Genomic DNA, 20,334 nt, shown 5'->3' with positions numbered 1-20,334 from the left:
AGCGCTACCACGTCTCTTAATTCATGATATATAATCTGTAATAATACGTAATATAGAATCAAGAAGTAATAAGCTATTATTATTTCTTCATAAATTCATATGAATGTCCGATGTTCACGCATGGCGCTTAGAAAAACTGCTATCATTAATTCTGTGACAAATCTCGTAATAAACGAGTCAAATAAAACCTCGTTACTTTTCTGCTATTATATCTTTCCTACTAATCAACGAACCTCCGTTATTCTCAACAATTGTTAACTAGTCGGAAATAAATTCTAATTGGAAATTTTTAATAGGTATCCCAGAATTGGATGTGCCTCCAATAGAACCATTGGTGATTCCTGAACTGAAGATGGAGAACGGTCAAGGTCCGGTGCGTGTCAGAGCGATTTTCACTAACATCACCACGATAGGACCAGGAAACTACAGCATCAGCAAAGTGCGAGTGAACATATCATCGTATAGGTTCGATCTACATCTATCTTTGCCGAAGATCGATATTCACGGCAGCTACGACATCAACGGGAACGTACTTCTCTTCCCTATTCAAAGTCACGGCGATTTTTGGGCATTATTCGGTAAGAGTTCTCGCGAGGTATAAACGCTAGTTTGCACAACTTATTAAATAAAGCACACCGGTCTTTTGATTTGCATATTCACACTTCAATACAGGTGACGTAAAGGCAATCGCTCGTATGCAAGGTGTCGAGGAAGTGAAGAATGGTGTTCGTTACATGAAAATCTCTCGATTGTTAATCGACTTCAGTCTCGGTCGAGCCAGATTTCGCATAAACGACCACCTGAACGGCAACAACGTGATCGGCCAGGCGATGAATCAGTTCCTGAATCAGAACATCAAAGAGATAATCGAGGAGATGAGACCGGCGGCCAGCTCAAGTATCGGCAAGTACTTCATGGACTTCCTGAACGGCGTTTTCACGAAATTGCCCCTGAAAATTTGGATGCACGATGCGTAATAGTTCCCTACGACATACAAAATTCACACGCGACATCCATGACTGCTGCATTACTCCATTGAAGTGCGAACATACATTTCATAATTGTGAAAAGGTATCATAATCCCTATCATAATAATATTTGGTAAATAGTGCGTAAGAGTAATCATAATTTGTTACGATTTGTAATATGCAAGAGATACCTACGCGTAGCGAGCACTGATTATGATCTGTCGTCCAAATAATAAGGCTGATTTTTCAAAACAAAATTCATACGTATTTTGAATTGAACTAAATAATAAAATTATTATAAATTTATTATGCTTAAACCAATTTGAAAGTACTGAGCCTGGATCGACAGTGTAAACGTTTTCAAACTTTTGTTTTTAAAATTGTTACATTTGAATTGTTAAATTTCGTCGTTAACTGATAAACTGATATGATATTCATTTATTAGGATATTGTAGTTGTATTATAAGTGTTTAATTTCTTTTTTATTACTTTATTGCGTTGCGATTAATCATATCGTAAGATTTATCATCATATAGAAATATAAGATAGAAATAGAATTACGAATACGAAACTGTATAAAATAGATATATTTAGTAAAGCGTAAGTATTAAGAATTATCACATTTTAATTACTCTTCAACAAAATAAATAAATATGTCTACCTCGAAATAAATAAATTTTAACTTTACAAAACGACATATGCAATTCAAGAAATAATGAAGTAATGCTCCCGTTTAATGATTCATAAAATGTTCAAGTCTTCGATGTTATCGAATTGTTTAGAGAAAAAATGTAATTTCTTTGTCGGATGGCATCATATTTAGGGGGCAGGAACATGTACAAGCGATTGTAGGAAAACATAGATAAATGGGGTGTTCCAAACGGAGTAAAGTCGGCTCCGCTCTCCGCTCCTCCTACGGTCGCTCGTAGATTCACGCCCTGTAACACGCTCGCGAGACGCTTGGCAGCGCGTTGGCCGATAATGAAATTAGAGCCGTGGTAGGACATATCATTCGACCTCCGACCCTCTTCTCCCGGTCTTCTTGCAAAGTCCTTAAAAGTGAACAACGCGTCTTGCGTAGTGCGGCAACGACGCTCGGCCACGCACGTAGTAAACACGTGCGCGCGCGGATCAGATGAGACGGGACAGAACGAGATACTATGTATAAGTATCGTAAACTAAATATGTACTATTTACCGTAAGAGTGAAAAGCAAAGTAGTCTATCAATCGGCTCGACCGTTCTGGCCGCTCCTGATGTAAATTCCGAATTTCTCATCCCCGATCTTCTTCATCGGTCGAAGTCAGTGCATCTGGGCCTTGTGTCGCGGCGCACAAAATTCGCACGGGTGTGAAAGATTAGAGAAGTGTCGGAATTATGGCTAAGTTCACCAAACGACAATGGCTCACCCTGATAGTAATCAGCATCGCCGATTTCGCAAATGCCATCTGCGTCTCGCTGCAAGCACCGTTCTATCCTCAAGAGGTAAGGATCACAAATTCTTCTAATAGTATATAGGAAATCGCGTACGTGAAGCGTACAAGCGGAAATTGGTGCTAATCTTGCTACTTTAATTTCTACGCGTCTAAACATCGCCCGGAAAGGTCGTTTGATTTTCTCTCACGCAATTTCAAATGATAGCGATGTTTGAGTTACACACGTTCATAGACATAACATATGACGATAATGATCGACTTATGGTGCCACTAAACATAAATTTACTTTGCAAAATTAAAAAAAATTTCAGTTTAAATTGTCGTCAACGAATTTCAAACACAGTGATCGAAGTGTTTACAAAACCATAGTCTCAGTATTGTCTTACTGTCCTTGTATCGTATGCAGTGAGTCACCAGAAATAGAACACTTAAATACCTATTTATTTATTTTGGGTTTAAAAATACAGAAAGAGATTTTATATGAATAACAACGTCCCAATATTTATCTTTAACAGAGCATGTAACTGCAGAGTTTTATTTAATATTAAATGTGGATACTCTTCGCATGCTTTGAATCGAACTTTCCTCAAGCATATGTAGTATTTTCAATCACTATCGCATTATTTTTTATTTTCCACGATTTTTTCTTCATTACGTTTCATTTATTGACCGATAATGTATAAAAATCCTAATGATAAAAATATGTAAATTATAACATAATATGAGATATATAAATATTATTTAAAATATATATTTTATTACATTTTAAATAGACTTATTAAAGTATTAGATTTAATAAAATAATTGATAAAAGTTGTAGTTAATGAAATATTAAGACATTTTCTCATATAACATTTAAAGTGCCTTCGGAGGCGTCGAGTAATCCGAGTTCAGATCATTCCTTCGAGAGTGCAAAGGTTAATGTTTGTGGAAGAAATCTTCTCGATAAGGTCGAAGAGTCTGGCAGGTTCGATTAATTTCTTTCTTAATAGAATCTCTATCGCGAAAAGCGCACGCGAAAATAAATCAAACTATTAAGAAAATGTAAGATTGCAATACATCATATAATGTCTTTTTGCATAAGAAGAAGCGGAAGTTTACTAGAAAGCAGTTTTTATCGGATTGCGTGCGTTAATACACGTCAGAATCTATTTGCTACTCTGCAGTTAAATAAAACGCACTACGTACTTATCTTGTTACAAACCGATAATTAAGCAGCGAGTTAGGAGACCTATCAACAAACACGCCTATATCGTAATTTGTTTCCACGTTGCATAATATAATATTGCCCAAACCTCCCGTTTAATTCTTTTGCCATTTTTTTTTCAACTCTTTGTCTCTTTCTCTAATTTCTCTTTTAAATCTCTTAATAATACGGAATGCATGACGGCAAGCATGCATTGCTATAAAATAAAAAAAAAGACGATATTATATTAAAGTTTGATTATAAATCGTAATAAGCAAGGAGATTAATAACTCTTTTTCGAAATTTGAATAAACGCATTTTCCAAAAAAGAGAACATGTCAAATGCGTGTCCACGGATGGAGCACGTGCCCAAGGATGTTGTCTGTCTATCGCGGGACAAACGGCGACATTCGATAATTCGGTTTGTAGTCTCGTCGCGTGGAGCAAAGCTCCAAAGTTTATCGGGATATTATCTCGACGAGCATTAATTGCAGTGCGACGCGATAATCGACGGAGCTGTTGCGTAGTTCAGTGTGCCGTCGAATTGCCAATATTTCGAACGACTCGAAATATTGGCGAATTAACACACGTAACAACGCATATGCGTATGTAAACGTACATTGACATGGACATTTCTTTTCCACAGGCCGAGAAAAAAGGAGCATCGCCATCGGAATATGGACTTGTTTTTGGAATTTTCGAATTGGTAGTTTTTCTGGTTAGCCCATTATACGGACAACATGTGAGTGATGACATAATTAGCAATTAATACATAAAATGCATTTTCAAGGACATAACACGAACCTTATGCCACGAGTCAATTCGTTACATTAAATAGATAAAGTTAAGTAATAAAATTCCGTCCGTCTATAATCTGGAAGATTATTTTTTCGGTAAAGTCGTAAATCATTCTCATTCATCAACGTCCTAAGTATCTAATCTGCGCTAAAATATCTGTCACGAATAATATGGCTATCGCTGCAGATAAAATATCGAAAAAATGAGTATTACGAAATAATAAGAAAAATGATGAAAATATACAGAGTACTGTAAATTTTGTAAGTTTATGGAATTCGTATCGCAAGTGAGCCTGTGTAATAATTGAGTATTACGAAATAATAAGAAAAATGATGAAAATATATAGAGTGCTGTTTTTGTAAGTTCATGAAATTCGGATCGCAAGTGAACCTATATAATAATTATGGTTGCAACACGAAGCGTCGAAACTTGCCATTACTCAGACTCGCCGATTACCGTGTGCAAAATTCCTAAAGTAGTACTCGATGTTATAATTTTTCACAGCCACGTTTTACTATAAAGAAAATAATTAAAAGTTTGCAATTACTTGCAACGAAAAAAATTGTACTTTAAAACATTTATACAAAATTTTTCCCATATTCAGTTTTTAATCAAGATATAAAAAAGATCCTAAAAAGTTATATATATAACTGTTACTTGTAAAATTTTTAGAATTTAAAATTGTATTGTATGAAATATATACAAGAATACTTCATTTTATATATAAAAATAAACATTTATAAGATATCTTACTTCTCGTGCACTTTTAATAAAAGTCATTTTTTTCTTAACGGAAATATTAAAAGAAATTATCATTTATCGTAAATTTTAATTTAATTTATTGTTTTTTGCAGCTCAATCGAATCGGTCCAAAGTTACTATTCAATGGCGGTATCCTGACTACAGGAACTTGCGCCATATTCTTCGGTTTATTGGACAAAGTCGATGGTCATTACCCCTTCATAATCCTATCTTTCGTGATCAGGATTGTGGAGGCAATGGGAAATGCTGCATTTCTAACAGCTAGCTTTGCCATTATCGCCAAAGAATTTCCCAATAATGTTGCCACGACGTTCGCCAGTTTGGAAACTTTCTTCGGCTTGGGCCTTATCGTAGGTCCCACTGTTGGAGGCGCACTCTATCAGGTAATATGTTCTAATAAGTGGTATTCTCTTAATTCCTCTCTCTTATACATTTCGTATGCAGATATCTACGTTGTACATACATATTCGCAAAGCAACACGTTGACTGCACACGCGATAATTTTATCTAGATCAGTAACGATAATACGCATTATTAATACCACATGATTGGTAAAATTAGATAGGCGGATATACCACACCATTCGCGGTCCTTGGCTCGGCGTTGTTCTTGGCAGCTGTCAGCACTGCATTTATTCTACCTGTGCATAACGCTAGCGATAATGAATCGCACAACACTGGAGGTGCTGTTCATTTAAACGGTCATTTAAACCATATAATCGTGATTTTACACGCGATGTGATATGATATGATTTACAGGACTAATGAAAGTTGTGAAAGTCCCCGGCGTGATGGTCGCATGCATGTCGATAATCGCAACGAGCATGAGCATCGGATTTTTGCAAGCAACGCTAGAACCACATCTGAGGCAATTCAACTTAAGTCCAGTCGTGCTCGGATTAATGTTTGTCATTAACGGTGGCACTTACGCGATTACCGCGCCAGTATGGGGCTGGCTTTGTGACAGTTACTGGCATCCAAAGGTAATCTTGTACAATACATCAGATACAGAAAAAAAAGATTATCACGATTCTACATAAAATTCCAACTTTCAATTGAATTACCCCCTTAAATTATATCACAAGTAATTCCGCCCCCAAGGCGGATTGTATCAGATTTAAGACATATCACGTAAATATGTATCAGCGCAAAAAAAACATGATGCTCTTCAGGTAGCAACCATTGCCGGCTGCTTTCTCGTAATGATCGGTTTCTCGCTGGTCGGTCCAGCGCCGTTCATTCCGTCGCCCACCGTAATCTGGATGCCTATCACCGGCCTTGTGATCCACGGCTTAGGCATGGCTGCTCAACTGGTTGCAAGCTTCACGGATGCCTTGCGGACATCTATGTAAGTCGCACAAGAATAATTCTGAACATATAAACATCTCTGTTATTTGCGCACAATTCGCAAGTCGATTACGGTTTATGTTACGTAATTGACGAATTTCTAACATTGTACAAATCGACAATGCTTTTGACAATGTCGCCTGTCCGTGTTCCATGTCCAGATCGTATGGATTTCCGAATAGTCTGGATACCTACGGCCTCATCAGTGGTTTGTGGACAAGTACCTTCGCCCTCGGAGCTTTTATCGGTCCCAGCATCGCTGGAATTCTGCTGGACCACATCGGTTTTAGAAATAGCTCCATGTTTATCGTGTTACTTCACATGTTAGTGGTACGTCTGATTCGTTTTCACGTATCAATCTGTATCTTTCGATTAATAAAATTAACTTTAGTTTAAATCTGAGCTATCTAAAAAGAAACATCATAGCCCAATGCAATACTTTTCCTTCTAAAAATAGAATCAAGTTAAAACTAAATTCTCTTCAAAAAATCGAACTTTTGGATTTCAAAAATCAATCAACAGTTCAATTATCTGTAAACTGCGCGAACATCTCGAATTCGAATTTCTTAAACAATATAATTATTCGACATTGTCTGAGTCGTAAATAAAGCTTGCGATTTTTTCGCAGGGCGTGATAGCCGCGGTGTTCCTGAGCAGTTGCGGTCGTGCACCCAAGCCGTACACCGACGTCGGCGCGGCCGAAGATATCAGGGCACCGCTGATGGAGAGCGGCCGATTAAGCGGCAGTCTGCATCAGAACGGACGGGGCGAGGGTGTGCCGATCGACAGGCCCGGTGCCGGCGGCATGAATTCGCTGATCGTGTGTAACAGTTATTCGAACAGAGCCGGTGCGTGGTCCAGGGCGTCGTACAGCGGCCGGTACTCCCACAGCTATGGCTCTATAGAAAACAAACGTTATCTGGAGCTCACGACATGATAACGAACGTGCAGCATCGTGTCAGAAACAGCAACAAAAGTAGGATACAGGATTCTACCGCTCTACTTTCCATCGTTCACTCTCTGTCTCCCATCATCGAGAAAATTCAGTTTCCGTGATATTTCCTATGTGAGCGAAAACACAGGAAACGATTTCTTATTCTAAAAGAATATCTGCCAGAAGTTAATGTCTCACTATTCACTTTACCGGTGAGCTAACGAATTTAAACTTGGAAATGATAATGCCTTTCTATGATGGAATATATCATAAATATTTTTATAAAACCCATTTGAGCTTACAATAATATCGTGATGAGAGTGATACAAAAGAAAATTGACAATAAAAAAAAGAATAACTTTAAGCACGTCTATTAAAATTAAGAGCATGCTGTGCTATTAACACAGTATAATTAGACTTAATTTGATCTAGAGCATCGAAAGCAACGCAAATTTTATACAACACATACATGTGTATAACTTTTGATGCCATGTAATGTGTTACAACTATGCTGAGTTATGGCGAATTATTATCATAGCGAGTAGGATTATTATGATAATTATTATAATGATAATAATAAAAAGTTTTCTCGCGAATCAATGGTTTAACTCTAATATAAATAGGCGAGTTTCATTCTTTCGCTATCTTAACTTTTTAATCGTAAAGTAAGTTTTACAATACGAGAAGATTACAAAAGTAATTAGATTGATAGACGAATGTAATATGTAATTAAATGCAAATGTAATTTTAGAGTGATATACGTAAATCGTGATTTTTCAGTACACTCGATCGATCTCTTCTAAGATTTTGAAGATTGCATATGCAAAAAGTTACAGCAATTAGGGGTTGAAACAACCAACCTCGAAGAAACGCAGGGAGTTGAACGAGACATACTCAGATGCATAAAACGCTTCAAGCAGTATTCACGAGAGAATGCATTATCACCGATCGCTTTATCACGGTTTACTTAACGCACTCACACTACAACGTATTCATTCTGTTAAGCTCTCGATTCGACTTCGATTCTATTACTATTGCAATAATAATGTTTTACGCACGCACACTCGAGCAGAAATCGAGTTCCATTATTCACGAAGTCTGCACGTTGCAAGTAGCACATATAACACTATCGTATTCTAGCGATACACTTGTTAGATTTTATTCTTCGTTCCCGACACACATACATTTTATCAATACGGCTTACAGTGATCGTTGAATGGCGTTAGCTTCTTAAAGCAGAAATACTGCCCGTATGACCCGCATCACGATCACGTAATAGCTAATAAAGATTCTTCATTTTATATGATACTATATTAATGTTAGCAGCGAAGAGTATAGTGTAACCATCTTGCTATAAAATTAACTGTTCTAAAATGTAGTAAAATGGCATCCATATCGAATACCTTGTTGTACTTTACAGCATCGGAAAACGTGGCCGATCAATTGATGGAGCTTGAATCTAGAATTATGCAATTATACCGTTGCACAAACCTGTACTTGCAACGGCATAATCGCATAATTCTAGGTTCGAGCGCCAACGGAAAAGGTAACGGACGTTGTGGGTGTTAATGGTGTCGTCGATATCACGTGCAAATGACTTTCGTAACAAGCTCGTTGTGCGATTATTGCCAATCATTATTGCAACTGTTCACACGAAAGAGAATCGAGGGAACCAAGTAACGAAATTGTATATATACCGTTTTAATTAATATTGCTATTTTACCACTAAATAATTGTCACTCATGCATTATACATATGTCTCTGTGTATGTGAGGGATTTTTTTTTAACAATATATCGTATGATTCATTGTAAGATAATTTTATATATAAAAATAAATAAAAATAAAAGAAAATAAAGGGTAAATACACATTAATTAGCAATTGTAACGTTATAAGTCTGTAATAAAATTGTTTTCATTTAAAATATAATTCCCAATTAATTTCCTCAATTCTATGAACGTTATTTATGTCATCTAACGAGGGCAGAATAATGAAGTTACCTGACAGACGACAGAAAGCAAGAGAAAACATATCTTGTTTTCAAAGAATTTTTGATTTTTACAACATAAAACTTTGAATTTCTTTAAAAGAGAGAGAAAACTTTCTATTCGGTATTAACGTAGTATAAAATATTACGTATATATAATAATATTTCTCATCTTAATAGTCGCGTATAATATTTCTCTCTTTCCCGTGGCGATCTATTCACGTCGTAAGTATTAGAAGCTAATGCATTCCGTACAGAGATGCGCATCCTTTCCTCTCTTCTTCGTGAAATTCACTTTCATACGTCTCTCATTGCCTTTAACAACCGTGCCGGGTTTCCGTACGCCGTCGTACCTGACGAACGTATAGTTCTTTCCTGCGCTCGATTTGAATTCCAAGCTGTTCACGCATACGTGACACGCCCACGCACGTGTACGAATTCTTTAACAATGTATGCGTGACTGTCTCTTTTCTCGCTCCTGTCGGTGGATGTATAACAATGCGAAAAAAAGGCACGTTCCGTGAACTCCGCACGTGCGAATGTGTGCGTCGATGATTCATAACTCAAATATTAAATAGCAGATAGTGTCGCGGTTCCGAGAAAGGACACATTATTAACGTATTCGATCATCATTTTAAGATATTTAGAAACTTAAATGACCTTCTTCTATAACTGGCTCTAAAGTCGAAGTTCCACTTCTATCACGAAATATGACACATTTGCATTTTACCTGACAAGAAATAGATTGCGATTTTAAAAGAACCGCACGTAATTTTTAAAAATCGCATACGTTTTTAAATTAATGGCACGCGATTTTAGATTAAACGCACGCGATTTTTAAAAATCGTATGCGTAACAAATACGTGCAGAATTTTTTTCAAATTTTTAATTTTACTTGTCGCACCTTCATGTTCGAAGTTTCTTGCGAGAAATTCAAGTACCCTCCAAGCGAGAATTCAAGCATCCTTCTAACTAGTTTTGCTGCATCTGCGCGAGAATGTAATACCTAGAGCTAACTACTGTTTCCGTAACTATTTCGTATTCCACAGATCGCCGTGCTCACTCGTGTGCATCGATCTGTCGGTAAATGATTCTGCTATTTCTACAACGTGCTAGCAAAACTCTATTCGGTACTTCACGCTGTGCTAACGACTGCCTATCGCGCTATGTGATTGTTGTATGCAAGATCGACGATAGGAATATCAAAATTACTTTGTTTTTTTAACGTTCTGCGTGAAACACGTCAAATGTATATACGTCAAGTAAATTAAAGTAAAATAAGTTACAAAAAAATATACAATTTTTTTTAAATATAAGAGAGTCACTGATGTTTACGTCGATCGAATATTAACATTATTCGTATAAAAAATTATGCTTTCATCTTCGTGAAACCGAGCAGTCTTGTAAAGTAAAGAAAAGATGCAAAAGGCGCTTTGTGACGTACGAGCGGAAGGAAGCAGTGAAAGAGAATAGAGAGAGAGAGAGAGAGAGAGAGACTCGGAGAATTTGAGAGTCTTCGTCTTACCCTCTTCAAACACAGCCGGGCGCGAAAGTGAAGTGTAGGAACGAAAGGAAGACGAGGGAATTATTAACGCATACGGCGTGTTGCTCACCGGTGTGCATCCAAGTGTCCGCCGAAGCACTAGCTTTCCTTCCTCCGACACCCCTCAACGTTCCCTTTCCCCCCAACGATTCCCAACGACGAGACATAAGGCGTTACGTCGCGAATTCCTAGGGATCTTGTCCCGGCTGGTTGAATGCAAGAAATTCAACCGGAAGGAACAACACACGGTCGAGGGCAACGCAAATGCAATTAACGCAGTTATATAATAATCGCTCCCCTTTGACGTAATCGGGGGAAGTGTGTCCGGAATTCAGTCATTCTTAAATTAATACTTCGTCTGCATACACCGTAGAATTTGATCTTTTTACAAGTCCTCTTAGAACTCCTTTAAAATCAGTTTTTTGTCTATCGACTTGCAAAAAAAAAGTATCTATTTAGATATTTAATTAGTTACAAAAAGGACATTTTTCTTTCAGAGCAAAGAAAGAGGATAAACAGATCGTAAATAAGTATCGGTATCGGCTGTCATGTAGATAGATAGGCAGGTCCGCAGGTACCAAAATACACCTTGCTTCTCTCGTTCCTCGACCTACCATCAGGTGCACCCATCAGGCGAGGTGCTGCCACCTGAACAGGTACACCCAACACCCACAGATAAAGGCAAACATAATACTCACGCACACGTGCAGTCGTGCACGGCAAGCAGCCCGCGAAAAGGAGCAGGTCCGCGGAAAGGGGGTTGCCGGTCGTTCCTCCCACCTTTCGCCCTGTCAACCGGTAGAGGGGCCCTGATGCGCAAGCGCAAAGACCCGTGGGTCCTTTGCACCGAGACCGAGGGGCCCGACTCCGGAGACTCAAAGTCCGTTTCTGTCGTAGGGGAAGTTGCCGAGGAAACGAGCAGTTCGTCCGCGTTTCTCACAGCGGCTCGTGAATTTCCGCCCTCCGCGAGTACTTGTTCCGATCCTCTTTTTCATTTGTATCTCTCTGTCTTCCGTTTTTCCTTTTTTTCTTTTTTTCTCCCGCGGTTCGTACGCGAGTGAAACGTGCGCGCGGGATTTTGGGATTTCGGTACGTTACCAGTGACGAAAGAGAGAAAGAAAAAGAAATTATTCGTGTTTACCGGTGTGCACTGTGCCATGGGGATCTAGGAACGCCGGTCAGGGTGAGTTGCTAATTGCATAAAGGAATTTTTCTCTCTTGATTCTGAAAAATACAAGTACTACGGAACACTTTGTAAAACTATAATTATGTAACAAATATTCCTCAAAATATTTTAATTAGAAAAGGAAACTAAATCTTTTATTTTTTTTACAACTTGTAAATGGAAAGAAACATTTAATAAATTAACAAATTTGAAAAACAGTGTTAGTCTTTTGTTGAGACAACAATGTTTAAAATTTGCGATGATAATGCAAGCAAGCTTGAACAGGTATAAAAATGACGAGAACATTAAAAGTGTGTGATTTGAGTATCGATGAAAATGTTGCTTTACATGATTATATGAATTACCGTTCCACTTTTTAAAAATGCGAGATAAAGAATAAATTTATATATACATTACGTAACAAATCCATTTATTTGCGGAGGTATTACAAACCTGCCTAGTTACAGCATCTTTACGACATTATTAAATTGTTTTAAACATATGTCCGTCGGTGCCATTCACTTTTTACGAGATGTAATAAAACGGGAGATATCGAAAGGCCAATAATATTAAAATTATCAAGAGCAATTGATTTACATGACGATTAGAATCTTGATTCACGAAATCTCAATTTACAGAATCTTACATTGTACCTACTTATCTGAACAATTGTAGAATTTCTATAAATATATTTTTAACCGAAGGCGACATTACGCCCATGTGATTATCGCCTGCAGCTAATCGCAAGAACATGATAATACACGTAATTGCGATCCTCGGCGCAGGACGTGTGCAGGAGTCTCCGCAACATTTACGTTAATATTTCCGCGGCACAAAAGTGCAACGCGAACCCCGGCTCGCTACGGAGGTAGATAGCTAAGCGGAGCACTGACCGATGATTTGAATGCGCGGTGCAGTCGCCAGGCGCTACGATTCATAAACGCTCCGTATCTGCTCTCCGTACCTAGTGGCAGAAATACGATATGCGCACGATATCACAAACATCGTCGCAATTTGTTCTCTCAAACGGTCAGTTAATGCTACACGTACTGCCGGTCGCAATATAAATAATCTTTCTGTGATTTTACTGTTCTTAACGTCATCCGGATGAAATTGTCGTCTCCTTCCGGGAAAGAAGAATACTCGTCACCAAATCATATTGGTCACAAGAATTAATAAATCCTCACACTTTTCTTTCAAGTTCTCGAAAATAGGTCACGATTGTGTACACAGCTGGTACGTTTTTTTAAGTTAGCCTTATTTTAAAGTGATCAAAGATATGTAATTATGTTTAAAGGTTTAACGTATACATTTTACCGCTCACCATATGGCGCGACGTTCCGTTGTATGTACGAAATACCTGACGAAAATTATCGATTAATAGCTGCAGGTATGTATTACGCGTGATGTACCGGTCGCCGATTTATCGTTATAAAGCACCTTCAATTTTACTCCGAAAGAAGACTCTCAGCTATTCCGCGCGTAGGTTACGCTATTCGCTGGAGTATTTGAAATTGTGATTCCAGGCGTGTCCGAGAAGGGAACGTTAGGGCGAGCAGACGAATGAACGAACGGACGGACGGACGGATGGACGTACGTATGTGCGTGTACATCGTCGGAGATCAAATCACGTTAGCCTAATGCCGAGAACGAACACGTTCGTACGTGGGTGGTTGTATCCATGCTGGAATCTCGATTACGCTTCAACATCCTGCGGTTCTTCGTACCGCAAAAGGATTCCCGTAGGAATCCAATCTCACGCAGCGTCTCGTTAATGGGAGAAGGGAATACAGACCTGTTAGCCGGAGAAGTAATAGAGAGTAATGGCTAATTTAACTAATTTACGAGTTAAGACAATTGTAGGTCACGATCGCGTAACATGTAAACGGCAGAACAAAAGAATTGGAGTTTTTTAAACGTAACTATTGTTAATAGTTTAATAAAATTTTAAAAATAACAGAGAGAGACAGATATAAATATTTAAAACGTATATTTCTTTGCCTTGTTTTTAATATTGTGTAAAACATGTTTGAGGTATTAACACGATTTTGAAATGTGATATTTAAAAATTATGTCTTTAAGAATCCTAATCAGCGGTGATATTTTATTTTCATCACGATGTGATGTCACCGAGGGTAATCTAGCGCCGCGAGTTCGTGATCTCTCTCCCTCCTTTCTTCTCCTCTTTCCTCGTCTTCGATCCGCGTAAACAGGACGCAGAAAACAAGCGTCATGCTCAACGGACTGAACGAAGATTGTGCGAAACTACGGGCGCGCGATTAATCTCCATTTCGCGCAATTTTCTATATCGCGGCCCATTATCCTCCTCCTCCCGCCGGGGATGTCGGCGTACAAAGTGTGCGCGGGCCCGAATTAATCGCTCGATAACGACATGCGACGAAGTAAAATGCGAAGCCCGGCGTCGTATCAAGAGATGGACCGCCGCAGCTCGTTACACGGGTCTCCGCCGCGCCGGCGAGCCAATCGCTTTCCGCATGTGTTTTGCATATGGACTCTGCCTGGTTGCGGGCCCCTCGTGTCGGGCCCACTCGAGAGAGATTCGGGGACCTCTCGAACGTCTCTGTATTGTGTGCATGCGTGTGGAACGTGTTTATTATACCGTTGTGTGTGTGTGTGTGTGTGTGTGTATGCTCGCGTTGTGTATGCGCGATGCGAGAGGGTGCGTGCACCGTCACGAAATGTAGTCGAACCGGCTGCAAACGCGCGCGCACACACTACAATGCATCCCAGGAGCCGTGTCCCGGAACTCCGTGGATGCTGGCCGCCGGGCCTCCGACGAGCGCACTGACGAATTTCTTTCTCCTGAAACGCGTTACGGTTGCAGAGCTCGCGCGCCGCGGTAAAAGTTTTACACCTCGGTTCATACGGACCGCGGGCTTTCCTTGCGGTCGAAAGCAGGGAATGTTTCCCGTTACGATATCGCGATATTGAATGCAATAATGCATATACTTGTTTACGCGAGACCGAACCGCCGAGCGCCGGCTTCGACTCTCCCGAGGAAACAAGATCTCGCGCGGTAATTAAATGTTTCCTAGCAAGGTCGTGCTAGATATCGAATTTAATTAGTATCAGAATTCTGTAAACGCCAATAGAAATATATATAGCGTTAAAAATTAAACGCTCAAAGGAATTTTGCAAGATTGCTCATATGGCGTACAATAATAAATTTCGAGACCCTTGTCGTTCCTGAGGTACTTAAAGGGGGCATAATGGCACCGCCGTATTCGATCTATGCATTGGTCTTAACCGTCGCGTCGTTGCATGTTCCGTGCATTTCTGCAACGTCGCTCCAGGCACCAGAGAGGCAGAGAGGAGCAAGACCGTTCGTTCGTCCGTCCGAAAAAGAACACCTCGGCTCGGCGAAGAAAGGCTCGTAAAAGCGGCGTGCAGTCATTGCACCGCACGTATAGGATCCGCGGGCCGCGCTCGCAGAACGGCGAACAATGAACACTGACGTCACGAGACTGCACCTGTAGCTGCACGTGCATGTGCGCGAGGACCGTCCCGTGAATCGCGAATGTCTCGCGGACTCCGTTCCGCGGCTTCTGAACCGCGGCGAACAAGTGTTTGATACACGGCGTATGGCGCCAGCGCAGCTTCGTTTCCGTCTAATTACATACCATTATTTTGCATATTGCTTGAAAACGTCCAACCGGCGAAGAAATCGGAAGAGTATTCAATAGCGCGACGTAGATTTTACCTGATCAATTTATCATTGCTAATACATTGCCTGTTAAAAGACTACGTTTATTATTAGCTTGATGCAGAAGATTTGCCGGTTCTTCAGACTTTGTATTAGATAAAGTTAGAAAATCGAAGTTTTTTTTTAGAAAAGAGGAATTAAAAATTTTTTTTGTAAATAAAAAAGAATTTATTGAAGTTCGCGGCGGCAATTTCATTCGATTCCGCTGAAATTTTGTTTAGCTTTGTTTTATAAATATAACGAATCTTTTGCACTAATTCAATAGTATTATAATGGATTATTAATATATATAATCAATTCAATTTTACAAGTTAAAAATATAAATATTTTACTTACGTTTACCGGGAATCATCGATTATTGCAAAAGATCTCGGAAATTGGACGCGGAACGCAATATCTCTCACGACACGTCGTGAAATATCACGTCGAATGCATCATCGCGCGAAGATCTTAGGCGGGATATATTGCGAAGCCGTAAATTTCGACAAATTATCGCCGGATTGCGACCGTCGGCAAAACACAATCCTCGTTCCCGAGTAATTCTCTCACGTTGCCGCGCAAAAATGCCGCCGCGATGGGACAACGCGAATTTTTTTCGGTCGCGATCGCTCTCCGGCTGGACTTTCACCATTTAAAATTCGTCTGCCTTCACCTGACCGAGTCATCGTTCGTCCGGCTCGCAAGACCGGATCGGATCGGGAGAAGGAGGCCTCGCTAAATGTCTTATTACTTTTGAATTAACATATCGGTACCGAGATAACTGGACTTTTTCTTACCGCGGCTCTCTGTCAGCACGTTGCGGAACGATGTTAGGATATATGGGTCACCCGGCGATCCCTTCATTGGCGCTTCGACCGAACGTACCCGCGCCTCGGTACGACCGGGTGAAATTAATTTAATCAGTTGCCACAGACATGCGTGCTCGCGTATGAACATACGTATGTCTTTTTTGGCGAAGTGGTGACTTATCTACGCTTTCGCGAACCGAGATAGTCGACCGAGCAGCTGTGCACCGTCGATTTCTAATATTCGAACGGCCGAGATGAACGACAATTGCAAATCAATGGAAATCGGACAAAATTAAAACGCCGATTACCCGTCGATTGCTTGTCTTCCTTTTCTGTCTCGAGTTACCCGTTTGAATGGCACGCAGTGAAAATCGACGATTCTTTCACCAGAAGAGTCTCGCGTGCACGCGATTGCACTAGTCTCTCTCACTGGCGAGAATGTGGGCGATCGCCGATCGAATCGACGATCGATCTTCGTGACGGGGAGTTTCTGCGTGGCGGGGAAAAAAAACTCGCGCCGCATCGAACAGTTATAAAAGTCAATCGCGATCGAGTATATATATACATCGAGGCGCGCGACTTCTTGATCGCCTTCCCGCTCGCTTCCTTCGTCGGGCAGCTTTCATTTGAGTTTCTATCACGTTAGACTTTCAACGGGGGTCTACGACTCCTCGATAGACGTCCTCACGTATATACCGGTTAGTATAGTAATGGATAGTTTGTCACGAGCGCCATTCGCACGGATAATTCTAATCGCGCCGACGATTTTATTCGTGCGCCGCTTCGCTGACTTTGCTTTTGTCCGTTCCAGTGTTTTGACAAAATAAAGGCAGTCTGGCTGTAAATGGCAAGAAGAGAACGTCCCCATAAAAAAAAGTCGTCGCTAACGTTAAATTTATGAAACGTGAAATTTTAGCTGAAAACCGTGCATGGTAAACTGAGCGGGGAAAACGTCGACATACATATATCTCATTAAAAGAATTTTCTTGTAAGCAGAATAAATAAGGATTCATGTTTATATGTGAACAAATATAACAGCAATTTTATTATATTTTTATCAAATCGTTGTTATTCTACATTTTAATGAACCGATTTATATAAGAGTAAAAGAGCGAAAATAAATCACTAATTGTAACACAAAATAAAGTTTGTGAATTTACTTCTTTCATTTCCTTATTATTAGACATAAGTTCCAATAAATCGTTGTCGAGATTATCCATTTAAAATCGCGGAGCTTTTAAAAGGCGCCTTCAACGTGCAATCTAACACCGAGGAAAAGCGAGTATTTAGGTCTGAAGAGTCAATGCCGAGTTAATCAATAGGAAGTTGCAGGTATAGCGCTATCGACTTCGCCCATCAGCTGTTTCGGCTCAAATTGCAAAAGCCACTTGCGCCAGTAGCTCGAAACGTAACTTCGGCTGGCTTATCGCGTTATACAGCCGGCGTTAAAACGGCCGTCGTTCTCCGTTCACCGTTCTCAAAATGGCGCCGGGGACAGTTAGAGACCTGTTACGTCAGGTCGCCGATTACGGTCGCGCCGAACCGGCGGAATGTATTCGAGGATCTAATCTCATCCCCCTTGTCCTCTCGCGCGCGACCCTGTTCCCACCTGGGGAGATATGCAACGTGCATGCAGCTGAACACGTTCGCGTGATGGCCGTAACTGGGTTAGGCAATTCGCGAAAGACACGAGGTGCGCGTCCTTGAAAGAGAAGTACCGTTTCGAATAAATGCGCAAAATTGGACCCTCGATATCGACGATCATTTTCCTCTCTTTCTTTCTACGCGAGAAAATGTTCACCAAAAAAAAGAGAGAAATAAAAGAACCTCCCGCTTGATATTATTAAGCTACCATTAAGCATAACGAATGGTTACTTTATCAGAGACTCGTGAGGTTGAAAAGCGTATCTCGCGCAATTGGAAAGCACGTCGGACGTATCTCTAACGCACAATTCACTTAAGAAATTATTTAAATTAATACAGACAGACGTGGTAATCGGCGGACATTAGAAAACGAACGACGCGTTTCATGAGTCAAACGACCGCGAGAACGGTAGCGAATGAGAGGGAAAAAAAATACTATACTGACATCGGCCGATTACACGGTTTGCAATCATTTTGATCGATCCCGATGCGCTGGCCGCTACGTTTCCTGTTATTTCCCTCCTGCGCCGCTGTACTGTCGCGTCTGAGGAATGCGATTCGCTCGATCGGCCGTTCAATAAATAATTGGGTTAACGGTTTCGCGGCAGAATCGTCGTCGCCGGCAGTCGAGGGAAACGGCCTTGATGATGTTGCACAGAACGTCCTAAGGACGATTCACCCAGCTTTCTCCGAACGCACCTCTAACCGACTGACCGATCGCTCGATCATTCGATCGTTCATTAGTAACCGCACAATTTTCTGCTGTACCTGCGGGGTACTTATCGCGTTTCTTTTCCTTCGTACGTCATATCTCTCTTTCTTCTCCGCGTAAACTCCCCCCCCCACACACACATCGACTAGCGAATTAATTAAGATGTCATCGATCGCGAATTAACGTCAGCGCATCGTCAACTGAAATAATTGCTCCTTGGAAGTATGGTGAGACTTGTGCATCATCTATTGTGTCAAGAATAAATGTACTTTGCATAATGGCTATTTCGAGATTGCAAGTTGTATATTGGGAAGAATACAATGGAAGTAATGCTAAATGAATTCAACGAGACTTGTTAAAAAAACTTAAAAATTACCTGTAATTTCTTTATACGAAGTTATATTATTATTATAGCATATCCATGATATGCTTCAAGCACACAATTATATTATAGAAATTGCAAAATATACTATTTATTGTACTTTAGATATGTAATTATACTATACAATATTTATATATAAATATAAAATACAATTATATTATTATATTGTTAATTAATGCATTATAAGAGATTATTCCGAATTCCGACGTATCTTGATCAGAATTTATGGATCGTTTCTTCGACGAAATTCGCGTAATCTTTAAAATATTCAAGAGAACTACGCAATCATGTGACTTTGTGTCTCCTGCCAGATAAATATTTCTAACTGGATATTTAAATTCCTGTTTTTCGTCTGGTGGATCGCCCAACCGACTGGTCGACCACATTAATTAGGCTAACCTTTCCGCGATGAAGGCATCGCCGTGTGGTTGTGCGAATGAAGTCGTCCTTGACGCTGCCTCGTCGAGATTCCTTTAAGGCCGAGTTGAGCTTTCCCTGGATAGGTATAAGTCTATAAGTCATTCCTCTACTGACAGCCCCGCGAAGAAACAACCGCGCGCGACTCTTTCTATCTGGGAAGTCTTCGAATCAACATTTTGCTTTTTTGCTTTGTTATTTCCTTGACCGTTTTTTTAACCGAGTATATGAATACTCGCCACAAAATCACATACATTAATATCCACGCTGTAATATTATTTTATCAGACAGTTGAAAAAGTAGAACTTTAATGGTTTTTATTACATCTGTAGCGCATCTATATATATTTTTAGGATAAATTCGATACGCGAAATATATATGTAGGCACTTAAAACTCCAAAAACTCGTTCGCCACATCGTCGAAAAAATTTTCTTCATTAATAAGTAGATGAGAGGAATATATTTTTTTCAATATGCATCATAATTAATAACGATTATTTATTTATTTAAAGATATGAAAAAAGTAATTTTGCATTAGGTATA

The 20,334-nt window shown here is 39.8% G+C and overlaps 3 protein-coding genes across 4 annotated transcripts in view; all 3 read left to right on the top strand.

Annotated features, from left to right (window-relative positions):
* The window catches only part of LOC112458366 (protein takeout-like), a 7,105-nt gene extending 5,166 nt beyond the window's left edge, over positions 1-1,939 (top strand). For both annotated transcript variants that reach the window (XM_025021968.1, XM_025021967.1), the window contains 2 exons: positions 297-578; positions 673-1,939. In XM_025021968.1, the coding sequence (XP_024877736.1) occupies positions 297-578; positions 673-977 (587 nt within the window). In that variant the 3' untranslated portion in view covers positions 978-1,939. The remainder of the gene's footprint in view (positions 1-296; positions 579-672) is intronic.
* Positions 1,940-2,052: 113 nt separating this feature from the next.
* On the top strand, positions 2,053-9,315 carry LOC112458365 (MFS-type transporter SLC18B1-like). The gene is made up of 8 exons (XM_025021966.1): positions 2,053-2,452; positions 4,236-4,331; positions 5,242-5,532; positions 5,711-5,831; positions 5,908-6,131; positions 6,321-6,496; positions 6,657-6,825; positions 7,124-9,315. Exons 1-8 carry the CDS (start codon positions 2,345-2,347, stop codon positions 7,430-7,432), a joined length of 1,494 nt encoding a protein of 497 aa, XP_024877734.1. The 5' UTR covers positions 2,053-2,344; the 3' UTR covers positions 7,433-9,315.
* Positions 9,316-11,816: 2,501 nt separating this feature from the next.
* LOC112458393 overlaps positions 11,817-20,334 on the top strand; it is a 38,577-nt gene continuing 30,059 nt past the window's right edge. The window contains exon 1 of the mRNA XM_025022001.1: positions 11,817-12,142. The gene's annotated coding sequence lies outside the window, so the exon portion shown is untranslated. The remainder of the gene's footprint in view (positions 12,143-20,334) is intronic.

The sequence above is a fragment of the Temnothorax curvispinosus genome, unplaced genomic scaffold (assembly GCF_003070985.1).
Source record: "Temnothorax curvispinosus isolate PA1 unplaced genomic scaffold, ASM307098v1 QBEX01008837.1, whole genome shotgun sequence".
NCBI classification, from domain to species: Eukaryota; Metazoa; Arthropoda; class Insecta; order Hymenoptera; family Formicidae; genus Temnothorax; species Temnothorax curvispinosus.
This window is presented reverse-complemented; position numbering and strand designations above follow the sequence as displayed.

Excerpts from the sequence above, each read along its gene's own strand:
- LOC112458365 (XM_025021966.1), top strand. The coding sequence starts at position 2,345 with ATGGCTAAGTTCACCAAACGACAATGGCTCACCCTGATAGTAATCAGC. Across the intron at positions 5,832-5,907 it reads TGAATCGCACAACACTGGAG|GACTAATGAAAGTTGTGAAA; the intron begins GTGCTGTTCATT and ends TATGATTTACAG. Across the intron at positions 6,497-6,656 it reads GATGCCTTGCGGACATCTAT|ATCGTATGGATTTCCGAATA; the intron begins GTAAGTCGCACA and ends TTCCATGTCCAG.